Source organism: Etheostoma spectabile, chromosome 22 (assembly GCF_008692095.1).
Source record: "Etheostoma spectabile isolate EspeVRDwgs_2016 chromosome 22, UIUC_Espe_1.0, whole genome shotgun sequence".
Taxonomy (NCBI): Eukaryota; Metazoa; Chordata; class Actinopteri; order Perciformes; family Percidae; genus Etheostoma; species Etheostoma spectabile.
In genome coordinates this window covers 3,172,569-3,200,000 of record NC_045754.1, presented here as the reverse complement: position 1 = coordinate 3,200,000, position 27,432 = coordinate 3,172,569, and the positions used below count along the sequence as shown (strand labels likewise).

Genomic DNA, 27,432 nt, shown 5'->3' with positions numbered 1-27,432 from the left:
TTAGTGTGAAACCAATGGGACGTGAACTGCTAACTCTTTCCAGTAAAATATAACAGTATGTTGGTCTATATCAGAGAATGGTTTCAGTTCCACTCTGGTTCCATATGAGGGCGCTTAAGGGGCAAGAGCAGTATTAATAGAGGTCTATGGAGCTGTACCCCTCCAAATCCACTTTTCTCACAATATCCTTATTTGTCTAGTAATTTGTTGCATTCAAAAGTGGAGGCTAAGAAAATACACACTGCTGGGTGTTAGATTTGCATTCATTAGCAGAATGCTAGCGCGTTATGGGCAACAACAACTCAGCCTGTATAAATTGAGTATACATATTGAGGATGTAGTGCAGAGGATGAGATTTCGGACGCAACCCAGTTCTAGTCCAACATTCCTCAGCCAAACACTGGAATCAAATGCTTTTAGTTTCTGTGAAACTGCCTCTGAATATCAGAATATTCTTCTTCTTTTTTTTATCATTTCATGCTGCAGAAAAAGAGACTTAAGGAAAACACTGTTTTACCACAACTGCTGTACACACTAGTCATGTTTCTGAAGCTGTAATATGCCACACTTTGTCTTTTTATATATTCGATGAGTGGTACCTCCTCTGACTGTAGATAATCACTACCATTTATTTATTTATTTCATTTTATAGTATTATTACTTGAAATTATTTGATTTTTTTGGGAGACTGCTAAATCAACACCCTAGTATATATTATTTTTGTAACTGATGCTTAATTTATTGTGTTTGAGATTAACATCTTTGTAGGATGTATGATGTCATGATTTAGCTATTTTATACTTCAGATTGTTGCAGATCATTTTATGTGGTAAAATGTTGAAGAAATAAATATTTTACAGAACACGATCACGTTGAATGTTTCCTAAAATATATACTTCTATTTTTACTGTAAGTACTGTAAACCCTTGTGTCCTGTTGACCAGGTAACTTTTAGGTTTTTAATGGAGGAACATTTTTAAATAATTTTTTTTTTTTTTTTACGCTTTGGTTGTCGACACTTTTTTAAAGTATTCCAGACGTTCGAAGCTTTTCTCAAGTTTTTTGTCACTTTTCCTGATGGTTTTGATGCTTCTGTGCTTTTTTGACGCTTTAACAAAACACTCAAATACAAAGACAGTAGTGAACTGATCATTTATTTTACTTATGACAAGCATTGTATGGAACATCCATGTTTTATCTTTGACAATTTGGTTGAAAGAAACCCAAATTTCTGATTTAGAAACTCTTTGAAAATGGGTCAAATCTGACCCGAGGACAACAGGAGGGTTAAATGATGCTCAAGTCCTACTGGATGTTAAGAAATCATATCTTATACTGCCTTTTTTGGTAAGGATTTTCACCAAACCCATAAAAAAAAAAAAAAAAAAAAAACATATATGGCTTGGACGACAAAATGATCAATATATGTACTTTAAAATGACATGAATTGAAAACATGTCCGTGTTAAACTGTTTACTTTCATCATAGATGTCACCAGCGGTGGAAGAAGTATTCAGAACCTTTACTTCAGCAAAAGTACTAACACCACACTGTAAATATACTGTTACAAGTAAAAGTCTTGCATTGGAAATGTTACTTAAGATAAAGTATGTAAGTATCATCAGGACCAACCAGCTGTGTGTTTAATGGTCTAATAATCTCAGCTGGACTTGTAGGCCCTTATATTGTTGAGTAGTTTAATTTATGATAAAACATCAGATTTTATCAACAACATGTGTTGTGTGCAGGAATCTTAACGCATAAAAAACTAAAGCTGTCAGATGAATGTAGTGGAGTAAAAAGTACAGTATTTCTCTCTGAAATGTAGCGGAGTAGAAGTAGAAAGTAGCATGAGAAGAAAAAACTCAAGTAAAGGTTAAGTATCTCAACATTTGTACTTAAGTACAGTACTGATACAATCCAATATGAGTATCAGAAAAGCCTCCAAAACTAAGCTAAGATGCTGTGTAGGACGTTCGTTGTTTGCATTTCACTGTTTCACAAAAAGTTTAACCTTGTGTTGTCTTCCCGTCAACCATGGAAAAAAAAAAAGAAAAACAAAAAAAAAAACAAACACGTTTTGGTTCCTTTTTTTCAACCTTTTTTTTGCGTTTTCCAACATTTTTGTACTTTTTCAATGTTGGGGGTGCTTATTGTTATATTTTTGCCAAAGTTCTTTGGTATTTTTGTTGTCAACATTTTTAGCGTTTATTTTCGACGGGCCATCTTTTGTTTCAAGAAAAGAAAACTGAAAACGGGTCAAATTTGACCCAAGGACAATATGAGGTTTAACCTGAGCCACACAGAACAACAAAAGATAGAAATCATACCAAACAGGGATAGTACTATACAGCTGGTAAAACATAATAAAATATATGACACACTGGTATGGGATCGGTACTCTGTATCGGAGTCAGGAAGCAAAAAATGGTATCGAACCATCTCTACTTGTAACAGTTTTTTTTTACAGTGATGTATTGGTACTTTGACTTAAGTAAAGGATACAAATACTTCTTCCGATATGTATGAAGTCTAGGTTCACCCACTCAATCACACGCTAGAAAGAAAGACCTTTTTTCATTACAGGTTAGAATTTTAATGCAGAGTGAGATCATTACAGCTCCATATAAAACCATGGTTACAGCGGAGGTTGCCGCTTCACAAAATAAAGTTACAGTAGATCAGAACGAGAGAACAGAGAGGTGGGAGTAATGGCGGAGGGGCTGGGGAAGGATCTGGTCTGCATATTCATGTGCCAGTGACCAACAGACCAAAGCCATCATTGCACTTTAGGCCCAGTCCCCAGCTTCAGAACAGAATGTTCCAAAATCCAGGAAAACCTTTGAATCCCACCTCCCAAGTACATTTTTAACCAAATTCCATAAATGGAAAAAAGGTCAATAACACAATTGTATGTAGAAGAAAAGGCCTTATAATGATATAATTTGCCATTTGATCAGTGATTTCAGATAACAAAATCAACAAGCCAGTTGGAAGAATGCAGCTGAGCAACCAGGGGATATTCTTTATGGATGGATAATACCCATTCAGCTTTTCATGTGTGGCATTTCCTTTGCGACTGCCTTGTGTTTCATGAACTACAGGTGTATCCCAACAACTACAAGCATACAGCTTTTATCTAAAAACGGATGTTTGTCAAAAACCATTTCATTACCTGCTGGAATTGAAAACACACTTTTAAGTCTTCCCTATCTATTAGAGCTTTCTGGCCATGTTTACTTCTTAAAATGACATTAATCATTAGTCAGTCCATGACTTTGTAGCTAAAAGCCCAGTCAGATCAGGGAGTGGCACTGCAACATCAATTCATTGGAGCAAGGTTTTATAAAAATGGATGAAGAAACATGGTAAAAGGGTTACTTCAGATTTTTTTATGATGTACTTTTTTAAAGTCACACCTAAAAATAGATAAATATCAGTGTTAGCAAACGCTATCTTTAGAAGACTTTCACCGCTTTACCTAGCCGTTAAAAAGCCCTTTCCGACAGGAACTGAAGGTGTATCCATCTATCTCTATTCTAATTCCCCAGACCCCTTTGACTCTGACTCCACCCAAGACTCTGTGACAACATTCAAAATATAGTCTACACCAGTGTTGTAGTCAAGACCACCTAAACTGAGACCAAGTCATCACCAAGACCAGATTGTATTGAGAACAAGACAATACCAGGTCTTTCAGGGGTTGAGAAAGAGTCAAGACCAAGACCAAGACCAAGGCAGAGCCAGACTGAGTCAAGACCAAGACAAAGGCAGGGTGAGACAGAGTCAAGACCAAGGCATGGCCAGACAGAGTCAAGACCAAGACAATTGCAAGGTCAGACTGAGTCAAGACCAAGCCCGGGCCAGACTGAGTCAAGACCTGGACAAAGGCATGGCCTGACTGAGTCACAACCAAGACAAGGTATGGCCAGACTGAGTCAAGACAAAGACCAAGGCAGGTCCTGACTGAGTCATAACCAAGACAAGGCAGGGCCAGACTGAGTCAAGACCAAGGCAGGGCCAGACCAAGTCAAGACCAAGACCAGACCAGTGCCAGACAGCCAGAGCTATTTCTGCTGTCTCTCGCATTCACTTTCTTGGGAGTGTGTGTTAAAGGGCCAGGGAGAAGGGATTAATAGTAACAGATTTTAAATTTACTGGTTGCATTTGAAGCGGGAAGTTTTATATCCAATTACATTAACGCACAATTTAGCGAAATCCCTGCTGTTTGGGTCGTGAAATAAATTCCAGAGTTCTCTTTATCCGGGACAAGACCAAGTAACTATGCGGCCAATCTGAGACATTTGTGTATACGTAAAGGTTAGGTGGGCCTTTTTTTTTTTAGGTCTAAAATAAGTCAAGCTGCTTCACCCGTCAGACAGTATATTGTTTAGCTTCTGTGTCGGTACTCCTGCTGGCCTCTCCAAACTGGAGTTGTGCCGAACGCCATCTTGTCTAACTAACCTTTCAAGACTGGCTCACCAGATGTACAGTGCTGGGATAACGCCCCACATCACCTCCCCTTTCACCCCTTGCAAAGGTATGGTCCCTTTATGCAGGCCTTAGCACCGCCCAGTACAGTTGTGATTGGTTTCTAGAAATACAAACACTCCTATCTTCACAGAGCTGTGTATAACGTGAGACAAGTAATACACTGACCATGGAATAGTATTTATACAACCCCCACTTCAAAAAGATCCAAACAATCTCTTTAACATGAAGGCTTTCTAACTTTCTGTATGCTCTGGCATACTGCTGTTCCCACACAAATCTGCACTTCAACAGTGCCAATTCCCAAAACATATCAAACATACAGTAAACTCTACTACAGTACAGGTGTAATATATAGGTTGACCACCAGAGGCAGCACTGAGTGCAATGCTGATGAGCAACACTAAGTTAATGAGCAGTTCATTTTTATGTGTCTCCCGGAAGAGAGCCTTCTTTCTGATGAGTTCATATTTCCTCTTCTGAGGCTACATTTCCATTGCTTCGTGTTGGTTTTCAAGCAGAGATTTGAGCCAAAAGCAATCTCTGTGGTTTTTATCTCCAGTAGAAGAATTAATCTCCATTCAAACAACCACATCTCATCAACATTCTTGTTTACTGGGCACGTGTGTACCAGGTGTAAATAGGAGGCAGCAATATCTACATGGCGCGTTGCTGGTAGTTGCCATGGTAACGTTAGTAGCTTAAGTCTCAGAGAACGAGACGTCATGACTGATAAGACCCAATCAGGCAGCGAAACATTTGCGTCAGTGTCGTTGCCTAAGGTCTCAGTTTGCGGCCGTTGAGACTGCAACACAAGCCCACAGATTCCAAACCAAAACGAGTCAGAAGTTTCTCCAAATGGCTCCGCTTTAGGGGCGCGGAAACGCCAGAGCAGTGGGAATGAGAGGTGTAAACGTAGAAAAAGATATTTGTTTTTAAACCAAAGCGTAGCAATGTAAACGTAGCCTGAAAGCCTGAGTGAATGAGATGTTCCTGTTCCCTCTCAGTCAGACAGAAAGCAGCTGACCTTTACTCAAGAGACTTGCTGCCATGTTGTTCTGTCAGCACTTGAAAAGCCCTCAAAACCAGCTGGGTCTGGAGTTGCCTCTGAACAAGTTCATTCAGTTCTAGTGAGCACTGTTTGTCCTGTAGCTACAGAAGCTGAGAGCAGCAAGCAGTGGTTGACTTTTAATGTTTTAGGCCCTTTGACATGTGATCACAGCTTAATTATTACTTTATCTTGAGATAACCAATGGTGACTCATATTAAGTCTTTTTGTTTTCATTTAATGCAAGTTTTCCTAAGACACTGATTTAAATTAGTACTGGATATATCATACTTGTTTTCTAGCTTTAAATGTCTCATTATCCTTAGGCTTTTACCACATTTGTCTCGAGAAAAAGAGCCAGGAATAAGCTAAAAATGACAGAGGAGGAAGCAAGTAGGCCCGAATTAACTTTAACTAATGAAGTTAACTTTTAACTATGTCGTAACCGAGGCTTTAAATCAACTTTTTTGATCACAAGCCAACAAGGCTAGTAGATTTTTAAAGTTACCAGCCAATGAGATTTGCCACTAGCCACGTTGTTTTCTTCCTAACTGAATTCACGTGCATTTCAGCTCCTCTGTTTTGTTTGGCACCATTCCAATTGTCTTCTCCTTTTCAGCGCAGATCGTAATGAATACCGTGTGCTCTAGGCACGTAGCCGACAGTTTAACAAAACGTCACAACATGGTGTTCATGGACAAGCAGTGTTTCCAGATAAAGATTTTTTAAGCCAAAAACACATTACGAGATTAAGCCGCCCAAATCTCTTGGCGGAAAACAGACCACTCTGAAAACATTTCTACAGCCGGCTGATTCAATCAGTTATTCCCTTAATTCATCAACGGCCAAAATGGCTAGTAACTTTACAATTTGACCTGCCAAAGTTAATTTGTAGCCCGCATTTGGTGGGTTGGCGGGTGTCAATTTAAAGCCCTGGTTGTAATTGTATGATAATAGCTTAACACGTGGAGGTGACAAGATGATTTCCTTGGAAATAATTAAAATATCTTATATTTAATATAATTGGAACAATAAAAAAAAAAAAAAAAAAAGAGAAAGGAAAGCCAAAACTCCAATGTTTTTTTAAGATATCCAGAGTACAGGCCTCCACCACTCTGAGCTTGTCAGCTGTGGAGAGTTGAGCCAGAGGACAGCCAGGAGCATCACGGTCTGCAGACAACCCTCGGTGATATTCTGTGCCGGTTAGTTTACAGTGGGGACACGCCGCCCCATAGACCACTGGTACCTAGCTTATCTCTACATGCTAACCTCTGTCACTGTCGTAAGAGATGATAAAAACAGTATGGTATATTTCTACCTTCACTCAAATATGTCTTGCATGTGTAAAGCAACTTAGAAGTTGGCAAAATAAATTACAAAATAGTTTTTTTGTTTGTTTTTACAATCACACTGAACCAATGAATGATTAGACATGACTAAAGTGGTGATTTAAATAATGGAAAACCTCGAAGAAACAAGGTGACAACAGAGACACATGATTAAAACATAGTTTTCTAGTTTTAGCTATAACTTCTGTCTTTAAGTGCAAAGAATTAGTGGACTGGTTTTTATCAGAGCAGTGCACTGGTGACTGACATCGGCAATCAGTTACGAGCCAAACTCCACCGTTTCCTCTGTGATGGGCTTGAACTCGTAGTTCCCTCTACCGTCCATGTGGAGGTAAAACTTCATGACCGAGATTAAAACATAAAAAATACAAAGTCAGTCAGAAAGAAAGAAGACATCTAAAGACAGCAGTGTTTTATATATATATATATATATATATATATATTATATATATATATATATATATATATATATATATATATATATATATATATATCTATATCTATATCAATACATTTGTTGGACTGTCTTACTAACAAAGTAACAGATATGGCATTTGTCACATAAATAATTATACCAAACAATGAAATGTCATAGTTCCATAGAGTGTTTAGTGCAAGTAGATAAAATATACAAAAGTGTTAAAGCAGGGGAGCCTGGCCACCCTGGCTAACATTCAGCAAATGAGCTGAGAACATTGAATAGTGAAGAAATGCGGACTAAGAAACGAGCAGTGTGCATTGTGCTTCTCTGCCAGGTTACAGGTTCTACAACCAACATCCATTTAGGGCATCAGTATGCTTCAAATGAAGAGCTTGTCAGATATTTCAATGGTTTCTAAACCACAAGGTTCAGAAATTTGTGTAACCTGATGGGAACAACAATCATTGACATTGGTCCAGTATTAAGCGAGATCGCTGCTGTTGGCAGTCAGCAAAACAAGCTACAATGTAATTATTAATAGGGTAATTCCATCTCATGTATACCCTCAAAAAAGTGCTTGTTTTGCCAATGACAGGCTCAGATTAGTATTCTAAGTGTCTGACAACGTTATGGAAAGGATTTCTAAGGACGTCGAGCATTCTGTTAAAGAGTAAGATCTTCTTATTTTAAGATAAAAAACATCCGTGAAATTGCGTTTGCTCAACCCATCAGACTCCATGTAATATAATAGTAATTTTAGCTATCAGTCACTTACACACAAAAACACAGGCAAACACCAAAATTACTCTTTAAACTAAAAGCTAAATCTGCTCAGAGAAGGAAAGTTTTGTGATAAAAACAGACCGCATTGAAAGAACAGAAAAAGTGGCTGTGGAAATCTGAGGATTTAATTCAGTCATAAGGACATGGGTGACATTCAGTGCTTACCTCGTGGTGCTTCCACAAAGACTTTCTATGGGACACTGTGAACAAGGATATTCCCACCTGTGGATCAAAGGACACACAACTAGTACTAGGCTCCAGTTTAATGAGGTAGAATCCTAAAGAAACTAACTGTACAATTGATTGGCCTATCAGTGATGTCTGAGTGTGTTTGAGATTCACTTCCCTGCCTTAGTTGGTGATTTGTTTTGTACTAAAGATGTTTTCTTTGAGCTTTATTGGCACAAAACTACTTCCTTAGTTGCGGATCAAATCTCCACCACGTCTAGATTTTGTCTTTTCTGGATCTTCTTTTTTTGTTGCTCTGGCGGCAAAACCTTACCAGTGGAAAAACTGGGTGTTTTAAATAATATATATAAATGTTATACTTTTCATTAATCCCCACTGGTGAAATTAAAATAAACATTATTTGTACTACACACAGGCCTGAAGTACACACACATGCTCAGGTCCCATACATGCACAAATAGAGAGATGGAACTGCAACTGCTGGACAAGCGTCCTGAGCGGTTGGGGGAGTTTGATGCCTTGCTCAAGACGTAAACTGGCACCTCTCCAGCAACCCTCCGGTTCCCAACCCTACTCCCTACAGACTGAGCTAGTGCCACCCCCAATAGCATATAGGATTGAGATGTTTACTGCAACTTCAGTAATATCCGCTGCCTTCGTTTTAACACAGTATAACCCATTAATAGTGCTGTGGGCAGAAAGACTACAGACAAAAATGCTTACACTTCTAACCGGACATAATGACCAGATCTTTAAATATGTCGGACTAACAGATTTCACTCAATTACCGGTAGAGATGTTCCGATACCAGTATTGATTTTACCTCCGATACTGCCTAAAACACTGGTATCGGGAAGTACTGGAGTTTATACACCAGTCTGATACCAAGTAAAAACAAACCTTAAGAAATTCTTCGTTAAAGTAGTTTATTTATGTTCTTTTTCAGTTATAACTTACAGTGAAACTGGATATTAAAAGAAAGTTCTGTGGCATTCATTGTTTGTGTTTGATCATATTTCACATAGAGTTTAACCTGAACCAGACCGACAATAAAGATAGAAATCCTATCCCATCCATACAGGGATAGTAGTATACAGTTGTTAAAACTGAAAACATATGAAACACTGGACTTAGATCAGTACTCGGTATTTGCAGATACGCAAGTTCAGGTATCAGAATCGGTATCGGGATGCAAAAACAGTATAGGACCATCTCTAATTACCGGAAAACTGAAACAGTGAGAAATATGACATGACAGACATCCGAACTGCCAGCTGATGTTGCTTGAGACTAAGATGGTGTATGCCAGTGGTTTTCCCAGCTGAGACTAGATGTAAACCTTATTTGTCAGAGATGTCCTGTATTTGTGTGTGTGATGTGTTTTTAGGTCGTACCGTCCTGCAGTGGCTGTAGATGAAATCCTCCACATCGACACTCACTGCACTGGTGCACTCATCCAGAATGGCAAACTGGGGCTTGTGGTAGAACAGCCTGGCCATCTACATACAGAAACAGAAAGACCAGAGTCATATCTAAACACAAAGTACAACTAGAATTACGTTATGGCATTCAATGATGGCCAGAAAAATGTTTTGAAGTGAAGTTTACCTTTGGGGTATAAAATGTTATCACTTCACCATTTTATCCTACAAGACATTTGTGTGAAATGTTTTTAATGTCAATTAGTGTGTTATTTAAATAAATTGTAGCCAAATCATTCAATCTTAAATCTAATGGCCAGCTGCATTCAATCTTAAACTTTCATTATGGTGAAGCATGTTTCCTGCACAAAAGGGCAGGTTTCCTCACACAGTTTTAAGACATGGGGGGGTAAAGTGAATCAGTAATCCCACTTTAGCTTTTAGTATAAGCATGGATATGCCCCATACACCCTGAGCAGGATTATTAGTTTAGAGAATGGATGGACAGTCCATTCTGTGCTTTTAATAATGTAAATCAATCACTGCATTAGTGAGTCCTTACAGCCATCCTCTGCTTCTCTCCTCCACTGAGGACATCCATCCAGTCCTGGACTGTGTCCCAGGTGCCCTCCCTCTCCAGGATGTGGCCCAGCTGAACGTTGTCCAAGTACTCCTTCAATACCTAAACACACATGTGACGCATGTAATTAGAAACACACACACACACACACACACACACACACACACACACACACACACACACACACACACACACACACACACACACACACACACACACACACACACACACACACACAACACAGACACAGACACAGCACAGACACAGACACACAGACACACAACACACAGACACACAACAGACAGACAGACAGACAGACAGACAACGAAAGTGAAAGAAGAGTGAGGTTGTGTAGGAGCGTGCGGTGTCCCACCTGATCAGAGATGCCCTTCCTCCTCTGATCTTCATAGGTGTCAGGGTAAATGACTTGGTCCCTCAGAGAACCCAGAGTCATGTAGGGCCTCTGGACAAACAACAGCTTTGGATTAATCCTTCCCAATATAGTTAACATCGTAGTTTTGTTTTTATTTAATCTGAGTAGTTGAACTGAGCATGTTTAAACTGTGAAAGATATTACACAAACATTCCATACAAGTATATCATAAAACATGCATTATTCTTATAGAAGTATTTGTTAAAATATACTGTACATTTCATGAGTGTTTTGGATTGCCACATGAACATGACAATGTCAACATTATATATCTATTTTCCAACAGATTTGAATAGCTAAACCTTCCCGAGCACAGACCAAGTCGTTGCTAAAGGCTAGAGCTGGAACATAGCTGGCACCGAGGGATCTTTTTGTTGTTGAAAAGGAAACAAGGGTTACAAACAATTTGTTACCTGTGGAACATAGAAGAGTTTCCCTCTCTCCGGTTTTGTCAGGTGTCCTCCAAACAGAGGCCACAGCTTGCAAAAAACATATATAATTGCTTAATACAACAAAGGGAAAAACACTATATGTAGAACATATATTTACATTACAGATGTTGCTGGTTTCAGTTGACGCACTTCGCTTTAATGCATTTATGCTGCAGGGTTAAAGGTATGTTACTTAAGACCATATACCATTATTGATGAACCAGACAAAGATTATTATTATTATTATTATTATTATTGATTATTCAGGGTCTCCCTGTGACACTGTTACAGTTAAAGTATTAAAAACTATGTCTGACAGATAAGTCAGTGTTGACTGTGTTTGAATATCATAACAGATGTTCAGTATAAAAATAAGGCTGGGTTATGTGTAAGTGTACTGTACAGGCCTGGCAGATAACTTAAGAAAGTGCTGTGAGCCAATCTGAGGAGTTCCATGGCGTTTTTCTGATCCTACCAACAGAGACTGCACGAGAATGGTCGCATGTGCCACCTGGTGGTTATTGGTGTGCACTACAGCTACTGCAGCTGCTACTGGATGAAATATTTCACCCACCCTCACTTCACTGCTGCGCGGCAATCACGTGAAATAAAACCAGAGACTTCTGTTTTGTTTGTTTTTTACAGACAAAAATCGATAAACTGTGCTTTCAAATAAGGGCGTTGCGACGCGGGCCTAGACGATTCGGCACCGATGCAGTGACAGACCATAATCTATTTTGACCTACTGATGTTACTTGTGGATTTTCTGGTTGCTGCTTTTTTAGATTTTGCCTTTGTCTGCTGTAGCTGTGTTCAAACTCTGCTACATTCAGAGTGTGTCTTTTTTTAAGAGGTTATATCTGACTGCTTGAAAGTGTTGATGTAAACTGTGTAGCAATAAACATTAATACTGAGGAGGTGAGGCATTGTGATACACCGGGATATCGAATCGATTTGAATCGTGGAACCAGTGAAGATTCACACCCCTGCTTTCCAAGTTGCCTCCATTAACAGGATGGTTTCTCACCTCTCCAAGCACCCTGAACAGAGAGCTCTTTCCACAGCCGTTTGGTCCACACACAAGCACATTGGTGCCAGACCTCACCTTCAGAGAACAGACAAACAATGATTAGTTGGAATACAATATGACAGAGATACAGTCGTGGTCTCACTTAATTGAACTACATTTTACAAAATCATGCATACTGTATGTCTGTATGATAAAAAAAAAAACTAAACCAAGTTTAACTTAATATTCCTGAGATTCATTCATTTTTTCCATGTGTTGTTAGATTGCCTGTCTAGATGGATGAGGTATAGCAAATTAATGATGAGCTTTACCTCAAAATTTAGATCTCTGATCAAAATGTCTCCATTGGGTGTTGCTAGTGGGGTATGGTCAAACCTGGAAAATATGAAATATTGTTGCTTTAAATCTGGTCTCATGAAAAAAAACATGGGCCAATGTATAACAGAGTGCAGAATGAGAAACCTACTTGATGATGTTATCTCTGTTGGTAACTTGACCACTTCCGGGCACCAGTGTAAGTTTCTCTGCACTGTCTGATTCTAAGGTCAATGGAATAAACCACAAATCATTTAAGCAATTTGACTGCACAGCTCCAACCAGCCCAGATGATGTTTGCCACATATTTCTTCACGATCAGGAATCATGTTTACCCTTCTCCTGGGAGACCATGGTACGTTCATATTTGCCAGCATTCAGCTCCTTCAGGACTTTCATCAGTTCAGTGATACGAGATGTGAATCTGTGGGGGCATTAAGAAACATATGACATAAACACAGAGCTGTAAGACTTAACAGAGCTCCACCGATTTAAGGTTAAAGGAAGTTTTTGCATCATAAAGTTAGGTCCCTCGCTCTCTTTCTCTCCCTCCGTCTTTTAATCAGTCTATTATAGTCTCCTTTATGTCTATTAAGGAGTGTTCTTGGCCTTTTTTTTTTTAATTTAGTACAGGCTTTTTATATTAGATAACTTCATTTACATGTGTTGCAGCTGAACCTTTTTAAAACAGAGGGAAACCCCGTCTTTGCATTTCATTTTAATCACACAGTCTGTTTTATTACATCCTTGTGGCATCTCACATGTGGCTTTGACTTACAACTGAACATTTAGCCCACTTTGTTAAATGAAAAAAAAAGAAATACAGAGATATGATTTTCGGTCCATATCCCAGCCATACCTTATATTTATCTTTTTGATACAATTCTGGAACACTCACCCTGAGAGGCGGGTCATTTCTCGGCCAGCCAGTACAATCCTGCCCAGGGCCTGGGACATTCTCAGGAGCATCCTCCCACTCTGGTAGTAGTCCTACAGACCACACAAGTCCAATCATATCAGTTAAAACATCAGAGCCCCAAAACCTTACTGCAAAGCTTTTTTTTAAAGTAAGCTGTATTGTTTCATTTGTTTATTCTACCAGGGAGCCTCTGGCGCTCCCTCATTTTACAATGGCATCATTGGAATAAAACAAGCTCATTGCTGTGTGTTCATGTTGTAGGCACTAACTGGTTTGATAAGCACTGACATGCAAGGCCAGACTTTCATGCGCTTCTATCCAATGTCCCTGCATCATTTTAAAACTCCAAAAGGAGACAAATCTCTAAGGCTTTTTACAAAAAATGATTTTATTTAGCCACCAATTACAATGTTAATCCACTTTGTGTGTGTGTGTGTGTGTGTGTGTGTGTGTGTGTGAGTGTGTGTGTGTTCTCTGACCTCAAGCAGCTCAGAGTGTGTGCTGTGCAGGTGTCGGGGGTGTGACACGCTTAGGAATGGCCGGCTGACCACCAGGTAGCCTACTACAGTGGCCAGGTCTGCGGAGGGACATAAGGAACACAGAATTTAACAACATGTTACATAACATGTTGTCAAAATGTTTTCGAGAGGGCCTAATTTCTATACATAATAACTTTATGGTACTCAAACATTCTACTGCTCGTGTTAACAAAAATTCTACATTTTTTCCGGAACACGGCCCCAAGACAAGGAAGTCGTCTCTTGCCATTATTGCGACCCGATAGGACGTCATATCCAGCAGTCTGACTCGCTCGTTGCTACACAGATGTTTTGATAGATGGAGCAGGGGAAAGAGAGAGAGGATGGTCTTTTTTTCTCTGTTGGGGTCTCTAGAGTCACCAGGGACACATACTAATGTTGAAAAGCCAGATAAAGTAAATTTTGCACAATATGACCCCTTTAAGGAAAACTCATTTAAAGCAATTGGGGTCCACTGTTCAAGTTGTGGAAAGGGTGTGTTGACAAGCACAATAAAAACTACCATTGTCGGGTGCCCAGACAGCTCAGGTGGTAGAGCGGGAGTTCACATATCATTGATGGAGTGGGCCCGGGTTTGACGCCAACCTGCTGCATGCCCCCCCCCCTTTCATTTCTTCTGCTGTCCGGTTTCTTCATAGTTTGTATTTATCTTTGTGTTTTTGTTTGCTCACTATTGTGTCCTGATGAATGTTTTAAATTGTGAAGTAAGGCTTGGACCTAATTATCGTCAATTAAGAACATCTACTTACACTTGGCAATTATGCTGTCCACGAATCCCATGGAGAAGCGAAAGAAGATAAAGTTATGCAAGTGGTCCACCTGGAAGACAAAATACAAAATGTTCACAACCTGAAGTTGGGGATTGTACCTGTTTATAGTAAGTCTCGGACCTGGAAACTGCTGTTGCAGTAAAATTGAAATACTAACTTCACACTACCTGAATACCTTGTTTTTGATGTCTTTCTCAGCTTGCTGCAGTGATGCACAGGTGTATTTCGGAACACCATGACATAGGTGCAGGTGCAACTTAAAACACTCTTGACCCCATTCGACCACATCAATAAGAGATAGTGGCTGTGGTCAGAGGTGATACTTCTCATTCAGCTGTTAATCATTGACCCCTCGGAGCAGGGACCCCGACTACATATATTGTAGACAAGTTGCATATTATACTGGGTCTACAGTAGGGCGGCCTACAGTCTTTTTTTTTTTTTTTTTTTTTTTTTTTAATGGTGCATACATTACCAAGGTATTAAAATTATAATTATTAATACATTCATATATTTATACATCATGTTTTAATGTTAAAGCTATATTGCGTTGTTTTCTGTCTCCCCCATTAAGGAATTTAAAGTAATGATTCTGTAAGTAACAATTCTGACGGTGCATCCACATGGAACAAGCCTTTGGTGATCACGCACCCCGCCCACCCCTCCTCCACACTGTTGCTTCGTAGCCACGGAGGATATTAAAAAAAAAAAAGAGAGCAATGAGCCCCCGCTCCGGCCCACAAAATTACGAATCCTACTATGGTCACGCCAAGACCCGCCCTTCAATAGCAGTCGATTGGTTGGGGTTAGACACCTCGAGTGGTTGAGGTTAGAATAGCTGATTGGACAGGGGATAGGACACCTGGCCAATAGTAGTGTGTAAATGCTATTGAAGGGCGGGTCTTAGCGTGGCCATAGCAGAATTTGTAAATTTGCCTCTGAACCCTGGACCCTGGCTTATGTTAATGTTAGTAAGCTAACAAAGTTAGCCTGCTAATTGTACCCGACACTGGTATAATGAGCCAAACAAGTTGTCAGTCATCTGGTGGGAACATTGTGCTGTCCTACGCTGTGACAATAATATGTAAATTAAACATTAAGATGTAAAGTTTTTACTAATTTTGTGATCGGTCTGTGTAATCTTGACATAGGTCAGCCGGAATAAAAAGTGTTGGCAGACCGCCACCTACTGTAGCAGAGGTAGGGTTACGCTGTCATTCTCCCCAGTTATGTGTACGGGGAGAACTGGCATAACCCGGTCATTCACTTAACCGGGGTAACCGCAGTAAACACACTGTCTGTCTTAACACTCTCATCCTGTGGGAAACACTGCTTAACTGTTACTCACCAGTTTCTTGAAGGTGCTGTGAATGGTCTGTTTTTCCCTCATGTTCCCATTGTAGAAGGCAATCTCTTCACTACAATAAAAAGAAAAAAAATGAAGTAAATGCAGTTTTGTAGTAAATAGCTGTACATTAATAGCAGTTGATGTTGTGTTTGTGTGTTGCAGTTGTGTTTACCTATTGGTGATGAGGCGAGAGTTGACGTAGCGGTACTCTCCCTCGTACCGCTGCTCGGTGACGGTCATCTTGCCTATGGGCCTTCTCAGTCTGGTCAGGAACAGTCCTGAGACCAGTAGGTAGGTCATCATGACTGCTGGGCCCTAGGAAGGGGAAAGGAGGGGAGGGGAGGGGGACACAACAAAGTCACTTCCTGTTGAGCAGGTGGTGTGATTTATATTCATCCTAAAATGTGAATTAAATGTAAATGGACTGTATTTATTACGGGTCGACCAATACCGTTTTTTCAGGGCCAATACCACGGTGGCAAACGCCCTGCAACTTAATGGAACTCATGCAAATAGACAAAACACAAGCAAATTCAGAAAACTTCTTAATTAATTTGGCAACACATGCGCAGCATTTATCAAACGCACTGCAAATACACACCACAACCGAATAAAGAAACAATGCAAAATTTTTTTTACAAAAAAGCAGACAAACCCCGAAAACAGAAACTATGAAAAATTATTGTGTGGGGTTGAAAATCAAGCTGTCCCACTTAGTGATCCCCTAGAAGCCTGGGGAACTTTCATTGTGTAATCTGGATGCAGCTGGTTTTTTTTGTTGCATTTGTTTTAGGGGTTTGTGTGCTTTTCTTTTAGCATTGTTTCTGTATTTGCAGCGTGTTTGCTGAATACTGCAGATGTTGTGTCAAGTTTATGAAGAGCTTTTCTTACTTTGCTTGTGTTTTGTCTATTTGCAAGTGTTTCATTAATTATTCCCTGGCGGCCACGTACAATACTGTTGCCGATTATTAGTAGTTAATGAAACATATTTGGAACCGATTTGCATTCACTGTAGCCTGGATGCCAGCCTAACTTAGCCCCACCCACAACATTTAAGGTCAGGAAGTTTGGTCTGGACTTGATCTATTGTGGAGCAACTATGCTTGAACAAGAACTGTTTGGACCAATCAAATTGTCAGGGCGGGATGTATACGACGATGGACAGATGGTAAACAGTAATGGAATCAACCACGTCATCAAAGAGCGCTTGAGTTGAATTCGTTTACAACAAAGACGGCTGCTTTTTAACATTCACTAGTAACCAAATCCAGAGTTATTAAACTAGACATAGACTGCACCCGCCCACGTTTCCCTACACTGTACATGCCCATATGACAGTTCTCCAGAGGTCCTGTAGCTGTAATAATGGATTTATCTAATGATTTTAATTCAATAGTTTTATCTAATTAAAGTATTCAAGAAAATGAAAAATAAATAAATGTAGAGCTTGTTTTGTGTTCACTAAAATCTTTTGTCACAAATTGCTTTACATGCGGATGTCCCCACAGCTAACTTAGGCAGGATGAATTTACCTCTACTGTCCAAAAGTGGAACACAAATTTCCAGTTTTTGGGATTTAAATTAATTGGAACGCAAATAATGATATTTGACATGTATTCTATTAATTATGATGCAGAATATGTAGAAAACGTAAGGTATATGAAACAACAGGCACCCTTATGTCTGTGTGGTGTGGTATACACTGTACAGCATGTATTGTATAGCCATAGAGTGAAAAGACAATGCGGGAGATAACCTGCTTACCTGAGCACCAATGGCACTTGTCAGCTTGAAGATGTACAGACCGATATCCAACAGAGGCTGCAGGACAGAGACAGGAGAAATAGATTAACAGATGACATTCCAAGATGTTACGATCAATGATCCTGTACCAGCAAAACAGCTGGGCTTTCAGCAGTTTGCTTTTTTCTTTCATTTGGGGAAAACAGGGCCTCTAAGAATTACTCACAAGAACACTGCAAAGAATTGACTTGGCTCAAAGCTGTGCTTAAAAGTTAGCTATCAAGCATCTCAGTCGTGATTTAAGTGGGCTTAGGACTATGGGCCCTATTTTTACAATGTAAGCACACGACATGAAGCACCTGGCACAGGTGCATTTAGGGCATGTACAAATTTAGCTTGTTTGACGGCGGAAAAATTAATCCTTGTGCCGGGCGTATGGTTCAAAAGGGTTGTACTTAGTATCTTCATTAATCATAGGTGTGTTTTGGGCGTAACATGCAATCAACCAATCAGCGTGGCATCTCCCATTCCCTTCAAATGCCAGGTTCTACCTTGGAGCGTTGCTATTTTGATAGCGGATTTGCTGAGCAGGAAGGAGAGATGTTCAGGAGAATAAACTGATCTGCTTGTGTGTGAAGTGAAAGCATGCAAGCAGATCACATCATTATACTACTTCACATTGTAATATTTTTTCATTTTAATCTTCTGCGTGTTTGTGTGCTGCTGTGCGGCCCTGTGTGTGTAACAAGCCTAATGTGCGCGCGCTGTGCACTGGCCCAGGCACATTTTACTATTGCAAGTGTGGCTGGTTATCATAGCAACGCCGCAGGAAACTCACGTGACCACCCACCTCTCATACACATACCCAATGCTGTTGAGGTCAGTGCCAATTATTTTCCAACATACTGTATGTTTACAGTTATTCCCAGTGTGTTTTTGTTGGTTACACTCAAAATGCCAAACCATACACAGGAGGGCTTTAAAGTGTTATTTACCCGGGTTCTCTGTGACCTCATAGTTAGTTTTGGATGACAACAAAGGCATGGACCAATCAATGAATGGATTTCCTTTTTTAAGAATATTTTCAGATACATTCACATTGAATGGTAAAATTCCTAAGCCAAGTTTACATTCAACACACATTTGACAAAAGAGAATTTAGAAAATACATTATGATATACACATTTGGAAAGAATGAAGGAAACATGTTTTCCACCACATCTTAAATTACAAATTTGATTTCCAAAACCATCTTTCTCTCCTGAAAGATTGGCGCACATCTTTGTCTCCTCAGTGCCAGTGTCACAAGCCCCTACTGGCAACTCCTAACCACAAGATGTCTAATTTACTTTAAGAAATTAGATAACTTGCTTTTATGCCTAAGTTTGAAAGTACGAGTACATTTTAAGAATTCTCAACACTGAAGACTAAAATGGCAATTTGAGAAGCTTGAGAAGGCCCTGGTTTAGATTAGAGTTTGCTTGGTAGGCCTGTTACAATGTCCAGCAGCGGGAAGGTGTGGGCAACGACCCAATGTAACCTCTAACTCATACAAAAAGAGGTTATGTAATTATCCAGTGTCCGATTATAATACACCTTTACTACCCTGTGGGAGTTGGATTTATCATTGATGGAAACATAGATGAAGGTGGTTCTAACATTTTCAACAGAAAAATATCTGAATGCCTACAGTGCATGAAAATAAAATTTGGGGCTCAAACTACACCTCTACTGGCCCTCGACAGTGGGCATACAGTGTACTCTGCTGAAGCATGTGGGGCTGCCATACATGATGAGGAAGACTTGCACAGCACTCCCATCTATTAATTCTAAATGTCCCAATGACTGAATGCTAGAAGATGTTTAAAAGTTATTCAATTGAGAGCCAACAAAGTTTGGTACCTTGCTGAGGTTTGAGTAAAGGTCTACCACACTGTTGCAGAACTTCTCCACATCTTGTGTCAGTAGCTGGTCTGCATTTGCTATCCGGTTGTCCAGGTTTCCCATTTTGTAGTAGGTGAAACCCCTGAAGAGCCAGAACACAGGGTTACGTACGACTCAAAGAAGCCAGGAGACACACATGAACACATGGGCCCCCCGTGACTGAACGATGACAGAAACACGGAATCTCCAGATGGTGTGTCAACGGTTCCAGATAAGTAAAAACACAAGGTCAAGGTTTTTCTAAGGACTACTTGTTCCTTCTTTTCCTCGCCCATGGTAGAAATCATTTTCTTGCTATTTGCTGCTAAATTGCATTTGACAATGAAATGTTATCAAACGAGAATTATGGTTTACAGCTGACAATGCAGTTTTCTCTAAAACATGACCAGTTTTCTTCAGCATAAATTTTATCATCACTATGCCCCCCATAGTGATGAGGGGGGCGCGCTCAATTGAACATCAATTGTTACACAAAACACTATTATTCACGCACACACACAAAATGTGAATATATACAGTAGATCTTCCACATTTTCATTCACATGACTTCACACGTCTGCATGCATGAACCCGATACATCCGATATTTACTGATATATTACTTTTGCAAACAAATTTAAGTTTTGAATGAATCCCAAAATACATCTGTGGTTATATCACGGTCATGTGACCCAGATAACGTAATAACACAGGTTTTATGGCTGTCTTAATTTTACAGTACATCTTGTCTTTTGTATTCCTTTTTCTTACATTATGGTATTTCACTTTATTGTGAAGCACATTGTGATTTTCATGTGTGAAAAGTGCTGTATAAATAAACTTTACCACGCCCCTTAATTATCATACAACACTGCATTTTTTTCTTGAATGAACATAAAACTGAAATTTACCATCAACATTCTTACCACTTAAAACATTAGCTAATATTAGCAATTAATCGCAGTTGAACGAAGACGGTGATTATGTAAAAAAAAAAAAGTTGCAATTAGACAATCATGTAATAATTGTTACAGGCCTAATGTTCACCAGAAGATCCCATATGATGGGAAAGCGGCTTTAGTACTTACTCCAGGTACTGGTCGTACAAGTGCTTAGTGAGCCTCTCCCGGAACCTCAGCTTCAGCTCGTATAGACCCAACTTCAGGAAGTTGTTCACCAAGGCTATCTGAAATGCCCCAGTCACACAGAACATAAAACAAATCCGTCTCTCACTATCAGCTCTTTGCTTAAGTACAGCTTAGCAATCGACAGGGTCTTAGAAACTGAATAGTATTCATGCTGATTGTTGTTGGTGTTTTTTTTTTTCCCAATTAGAAGCACAGAATATAGGAATGAAGAAAACATGCAATAGCGGAATATTTACACTACAGTCATTGATTGCTAATGTTAGATCTAATTAATGACCATGCTAAATGCTAGTTCTTGCGTGAAATGATTCAATGAAACTATTCCACCATCACCAGGAAATTAGTAATTTCACAGCAGAGGATGTCAGTGTTTTTCATATCAGGTCTCCATTGTACACTTATCAGAAAATTGAACTAAAAAACTATGAAACAGATGTGTTACAGAATAATAAATAGCATAGAAAATTAAGCTCACACTTAAGTGTGACAAAAAAAAAGTTAAATAAGTTAACAAAAGACACACTTACAAGTGGCATGAATTTGATAAAGCTGAACAAGTAGGCCTTGAAATCTTTTGTCGAGCGGCCGATAATTGCACTGCAAACCACAACATGCACAAATATCAGCAAGCATTGCCAAAAGAGTCAGTGGGACAAATAGTGACGCTTGATAAACATCTTTTTCCTTTGAAGCCAATGCGGTTTTGCTAAAAAAACTTTAAAAAAATAAATAAATAATAGAGAGAGAGACAGTAACAGTGGAGTCCTGACATAGATAAAGTCAAGAAAACCATTCAATTTATGTACGTCCATGTTATTTTTATAGTGCACACACTGATGTTTTGGACAAACTTTGGACAGCTGTGGAGACATATTTGTGTGCCTTCAAAACTCCTTTCATATAAACTGTCATCCAGTATCTGATACCATGTCTGTATGTTCGTATTCTTTTCCAACTAAAACATTTACTGACAAACTGTCACTACATCCTGATAGTACTTCACGACGGATGACAAAATAATGTTCCTCTCTGCTACAACAACCAATTAGAGCCAAGGAGGCTCTAACACAGTGTCAATCACTGCTTGTGGACTCCGATCCCACTGATAAACTAGGCAGCGCTGATTAGATGTGAACCACTGTTCTCTTACTGCATTGCCCATTTCTCACCAGAAAGGAGAACAGTTTGTTCTCGCCAGTGGACCGGGGGCGCTGCTAGGACTTGGCTCAACTTGGGCATTTTCTCATTTTACAGCTTAATAGTAGACCAAGAGATGCTTTTTAAATATTTGAGGTAGAGCTGGACATTATAGAATAAAATCAAATACCAAGATCATTTTTCCGATATACATTGATGTCGATATTGCTGCGATACTGTAAGGTTGAGATTTGGTGCTTTCACAACAAAGATAACAGAGTTTTGATAAATAATCACTAATAATGTGGATATAATGACTTAAGTGGGTAAAGGCAAATAATAAAACAGCTAGTTAGTCCAGTAAGTTCAGAAAGTTACATTACTGTAAGGCAGCCTTTAAGACCTGGAAAAGACTGGTGTCGTATCACAATATCCAAAATCTAAGCCGATATCTAGCCTCATGTATCGCTGTCGATATATCGGCCAGCCCTAATTTGAGGCGATAAAATAGGCAGTGCAGAGTGCTTTCTTGTTTTATGAACGAAGCGGTCGGTGAGCTTGAAGCAGCCATTTGACCAATCGGCGACTGTCATCCCTGCAAACCCCACCCCCAAGATTCCTGTACTTTCAGGAAGTTCTACCCACCATGATCCAAGGCTTTTTTAAAGCTCCCAGAACTTAATTTTGACACTGGTACCTGCAGTAAAAACGCAACGAGTTCTACAGAAGGTTTGCTTATCTGTCTCACATGCTACTGTCAGGACATAGTAACAGTTTCGGCAAATGTGACAAAAAGTTTATTTTAATTTTTTTTTTTAAACGTTGAACAAGTATTAACATGTAAGAATGAAATAAGCATGTCTCCTTCAGGCAAACACATAAGGTAGTTTATGCATGTTCATTAAATTGTAATATTATTGCTACTGTTATACAACTACAGTGTTTATTCATATGAATAGATTTGCACTATAAGTTCAGGTAATTGGCTTTGAATTTGTGTGATACTTTTGTTTTGCATTGCTCTGATGGGGTTCCTTATCTAGTTAGACAAAAGAAAAACATCTTGCAATCCTGAAATAGGTTGCTTACTAATCACTTTTGTAGTTACAGGAAATTAAATGTCAGTTATAATGAACACAAATTGAATGGAATTCCATGTGTAAATGTTTTCGAGTAAGTGTATGCCAACAGTTATTAAGTTTACCACCTGGGAAGGAAATGTAGCTCTCAGACAGTAAGTGATGAAAAAGCACAACACAACTACAAAGCAAGATGTTAAAACCACAGTGCTGGCTTTTTTTTTTTTTTTTTAAAGCTTGAAGTTCCACTTCTACGAGAACCGTGTGGTGGACAGTTACCCCCGGTATGACTGATATGTAGGAATAAAAGTGCTTCTTGAATAGATTGATGTCTCTGCCTATAATACCGCTGTGGAGAATCAAAACAAAGTCATCAGTTTCTTGCAGAGAATCAAACAGCAACACATGATGGAACACCCCTCCCATTTCCATTACAATCTTCAAAAGAAGACAAGAGCAAGTTAGTTTCAGCTGCTTTGGCTTTTCAAAAGGACTGACACTGTGACTGGGTATCGGCCAATTATCTTACATATTTGGCAATTTGCAGATTATGTATACTGTATCTGCAAATTATTTTACTGATAAAGTAAAGTATTAAAAAGTGGGCTACCTTGGCTCCACTACAGCTCTGTAAACAGTCTGCAACACTTGCATAAACTGCATGTTTAGACTTCAGGAAGCCATTTGTTTTAATTTATTAGTTTTTTTTTGACCATGTACAACAGCCCACATTTAAATGTGGATCATGAACACTTTTCTAGATGGACCTTGACTCCAATGGGAACCATGTAGACTAGGATGACTTGGCAGGGACAGCACTATATACCAAGTCCCAAATGGATACTTTGGGCTTGTGTTTTCATTGGACCTACTGTACGACTACATTTCCAGAGCCACATCACCAATATAACAAAAACAGACTTTTTATCATAATAATAATAGCTGGAATTTTTATAGCGTCATTCAAGGGACCCAATATACTTCACTTACAGTGTATGAGTGTTTCCCCCAGCGTGATGTAAGGCTGGTGGACCACCAGGCCTAAGTCTCTGGGAATAATCTTTTAAGACGTTTATTAAACTACAGTTACAGTGGGGCTGCTCAATTGGAAACTTAGATATAGTCCCGTTTTCAAATCTCTAGTTAGCATTTAGCACTGACTTAATTAAGGCCCCTATGGAATCTGGCTTTTTTAAAACCTAAGGGCCCCATTATAACAATTTTACTAATGCGCTGTTAAAATAACAATGAAATGCTGCGTTATTAACTTTAGACCAGGTTTTGTTGGTCAATGACGCAATTATTTTCCCCTGCCTCAAGATAACAATATGCCCAGAATGCAGCCGAACACATCTCCCTGTAAGACCAGCATGCCTATGGGCGCACAGATGGGCACAGGTGCATTTGCTGTTTGGACAACATGGGCGCTGGAGAGGAAATTGAGTCCCGATATTGCGCTGCGCCGGGTGCAAGATCGTCAATGTCATGATTCCGTCCATGATTCTGTTATCCCAGAAACTATTGGACTCTACATTAATGCTGCCGTCAGACTGCGTCTGGCCCCAGCCGGGCCCTCGTCGAAAAAGGACACTTGCCACCGGGCTTAACAACTTTTCTGAAAAAAACCCTGTATATACAGTAAGCGCAGAAAAAACATGCATTTATCTGCTGTTGGTTGAACTATTGCAAGGCCCTTCTCATTGGCCCATCCTAAAAACACTAGGTTGACCACAGCTAGCACAAAATGCTGCCACCGGAATCCTATACCAAGAATTAACCAAGTTGATCCTTCTGCACCTGTTCTTTGCATTGGCTTCCGCCAAGCTTTGAGGTTGCATCTTGTCTCAAAAGCTCTACAAGGCCTTGCTGTCTGACCTGCTTATCCAATAGAAACCTGTCTCCAAGGTCATGTGGCTCTTGTGGACGTTCAAAGGTTAAATCTAAGGTTTGTGAAGAGGCTTTTAGGTTTAAGGGCTCGGCATGCCTTCACAGATGGCATTAGGCGTGCTGTTGCAGAAAATTGGCAGTAAGCTGTGTGGATTATCCTAAGGAACAAGGGAATTGTTTCGGGTAAAATTTCTGTTTGACACTTTTTTTTAAATGTTTTTAGTTGCGTTGTATTCACCTCCAGTGTATTGGAGAGGAGGCACAACTTCCAAAAGGTGTAAGAAAGCAATAACTTTCCATCCAAAGGCAGAAATTATTTGAATGGCTATATACCACATTTTTTTGTTTGTTAGCTTGTTTGTCGTCGGGCGAAGTGACACCTTAAAATCCAATATGCAGCAGTATTGAGACAAAACTTGTGTCACTGTCCCAATACTCACAGATTGGTCTGTACTGTAGCTGGGCCTAGTTCTCCTGTTACTCAGCTGTGGATTTATTCAACATCATGGATTGATGAGGTTGTCATGGCTGCTACGTGGCGACAACATAACACCCCCCCAATACATTTTTAGGGTCATGAATTTTTAAAATCTTAAACTTTAAACAATAATATAAGCGTGAAGCCGGAGTCTGACCTTTCGATCATGGTGCCATTCTGGATCATCCATACGTCACAGTAGGTCCTGGCCACCAACATGGCAGCAATAAGGATAAGGTAGCCAGTCTGTGGTGATGACAGCAACAACAGAGAACAGTTAGAGCATGTGAAACATTGTTGATCATTAAGGACTTTATTATTCTGCCCTTGACTCTGCTCATATCTCCCAAACTGATCGGATAAGACTAAATGAATGTGGAGAAGTGGAAAGGGCCTTGGCTTATGGAGCTAATGTATCTGTGTCAAAGGGCTCTGCTCTCTGTACACAGAGTGGGACAGGGTCATAATGACATTTGGAATAATGTTCAACTCCTGGTTGCCAAATTACATATATGACTAACATTGAATAACCCGTTTAAATGTTTTTGTGATCTTGACTTCTAAAGAAGCCTTTCAAAGTGGACCTACTGGCCTCTGCTGGTAAATTGGATGCCATTCTAATATTATGAAGTATTACATATAAGAAAACATCATCTTTAATTATCTGCTGTATTTTTGGGGAAATCCCAAGAGAAGTCTAATCCCTGCAGCAAAGATAAAAAAAAACAAAAAACTTTCTATTCTTGCCAAAAGCTTCTGACTTCTGCTACTAACAATCTTTATTTTACTATGGTGCAGCATTGAATATGTATTCACATTCTACTCACAACAACAATCTATCGCAAACCCTGAAACAAAAACACGTCTAAAAGCTGAGGGTAATTTTCACCCAAAACAGCTCTGATGAAATGAAAGAGCATACATGTACATAACTTCAGCCTGGGCTGCACAATATAACGTGTTTTTTTTCTTTTCTTCATTGCAACATTAACTGCCACAATTAACACATCACGAAAGGCTGCAACACATAGTGAAAGAGACTCAAGAGATTTTGGTAATTGAAAATATCAGAAGAAAACTGCACTTAAAAATGTAACTCAATCTTTTTTTAGAGATGCCTTTTACATTCAATTCCATGTTCAGTTTGTTTGATAAAAGAATGTTTGAAATGATTTCCTTCCATTCGTTTTAAATTCAACAAGCAGTTTGTTGTATTTAAGATGAAAAGCAGGGATTATATCCAGTAATATCATTATCATGGCATTCAACAACGTTATCACATATTTTCCTCATCTTGTGCAACCCTACTTCAGCCAGTCCATTTCTTTTAGAATCTTTTTAAAATCTTGACTCACAAGGCATAGTCAATCAGACACTCTAACCCCCCACACTCCAAAAAGGGCTCTCTGGTTTGCAGGGTTACGCCTGCTAGCGGTTCCAGAGTCCAAGTTACACGAGAATTAAAAGACAGCAGTTAGAGAGCATAGGGGCCGTCTACAAACTACTACATAGAAAAGAGATACAACAAAAATATGTAGGCCATTAATATAATGATTAAATAAGGCAGTGTCTCCAAACTTACCACATTTATAACCTGTCTCTTGCTAGTTGTACTACAGCACTTACTTTAAAAAAATAAGCATATACTCATTTTTGAAAATATGTTTGTATCTTTTTTCAGTGTTGTAGTTTGTAGACGGTCCCGAAGCACTCACAGTATCAACACAGGAACTAACAGAGCAGAACGTTCATGCATTTCTTTCACATCTACTGCAGTCAGATTCACTGTGTTCACTCAGAAGGATTAACTGCACATTGGTAGGAACTTTTAATGACACGAACATGTTTAGAGGCTAAAAAAACATCTAAAACTTGCCCTGTTTAAGCCTGTTGGGTGCTAACTCTAGCAGAAGGATAACACGGTGTAGGCAGCACCTACTGGTTTCATATTTCTCTCTGCTGACAGAATTC

The 27,432-nt window shown here is 39.4% G+C and overlaps 2 protein-coding genes across 4 annotated transcripts in view; one reads left to right on the top strand and one right to left on the bottom strand.

Moving 5' to 3' along the window:
* The window catches only part of f3a (coagulation factor III, tissue factor a), a 12,502-nt gene extending 11,635 nt beyond the window's left edge, over positions 1–867 (top strand). Inside the window, 1 exon segment of the mRNA XM_032503398.1 lies at positions 1–867. This exon segment is cut by the window's left edge and continues 282 nt beyond it. The gene's annotated coding sequence lies outside the window, so the exon portion shown is untranslated.
* A 4,139-nt stretch (positions 868–5,006) lies between these two features.
* The window catches only part of abcd3a (ATP-binding cassette, sub-family D (ALD), member 3a), a 28,276-nt gene continuing 5,850 nt past the window's right edge, over positions 5,007–27,432 (bottom strand). The window contains exons 4-23 of one of the 3 annotated variants that reach the window (XM_032503394.1): positions 25,619–25,707; positions 23,376–23,445; positions 20,821–20,918; positions 19,713–19,836; positions 17,832–17,888; positions 16,240–16,382; positions 16,068–16,137; positions 14,699–14,768; positions 13,890–13,987; positions 13,390–13,481; positions 12,827–12,915; positions 12,643–12,715; positions 12,488–12,551; positions 12,174–12,251; positions 11,129–11,194; positions 10,656–10,745; positions 10,265–10,384; positions 9,676–9,780; positions 8,258–8,314; positions 5,007–7,225 (exon numbers count right to left, since the gene is read on the bottom strand). In XM_032503394.1, the coding sequence (XP_032359285.1) occupies positions 7,148–7,225; positions 8,258–8,314; positions 9,676–9,780; positions 10,265–10,384; positions 10,656–10,745; positions 11,129–11,194; positions 12,174–12,251; positions 12,488–12,551; positions 12,643–12,715; positions 12,827–12,915; positions 13,390–13,481; positions 13,890–13,987; positions 14,699–14,768; positions 16,068–16,137; positions 16,240–16,382; positions 17,832–17,888; positions 19,713–19,836; positions 20,821–20,918; positions 23,376–23,445; positions 25,619–25,707 (1,731 nt within the window). In that variant the 3' untranslated portion in view covers positions 5,007–7,147. Of the gene's footprint in view, positions 7,226–8,257; positions 8,315–9,675; positions 9,781–10,264; positions 10,385–10,655; positions 10,746–11,128; positions 11,195–12,173; positions 12,252–12,487; positions 12,552–12,642; positions 12,716–12,826; positions 12,916–13,389; positions 13,482–13,889; positions 13,988–14,698; positions 14,769–16,067; positions 16,138–16,239; positions 16,383–17,831; positions 17,889–19,712; positions 19,837–20,820; positions 20,919–21,407; positions 21,478–23,375; positions 23,446–25,618; positions 25,708–27,432 lie in introns of all 3 variants that reach the window. The other 2 variants (XM_032503392.1, XM_032503395.1) reach the window with 2 other exon arrangements.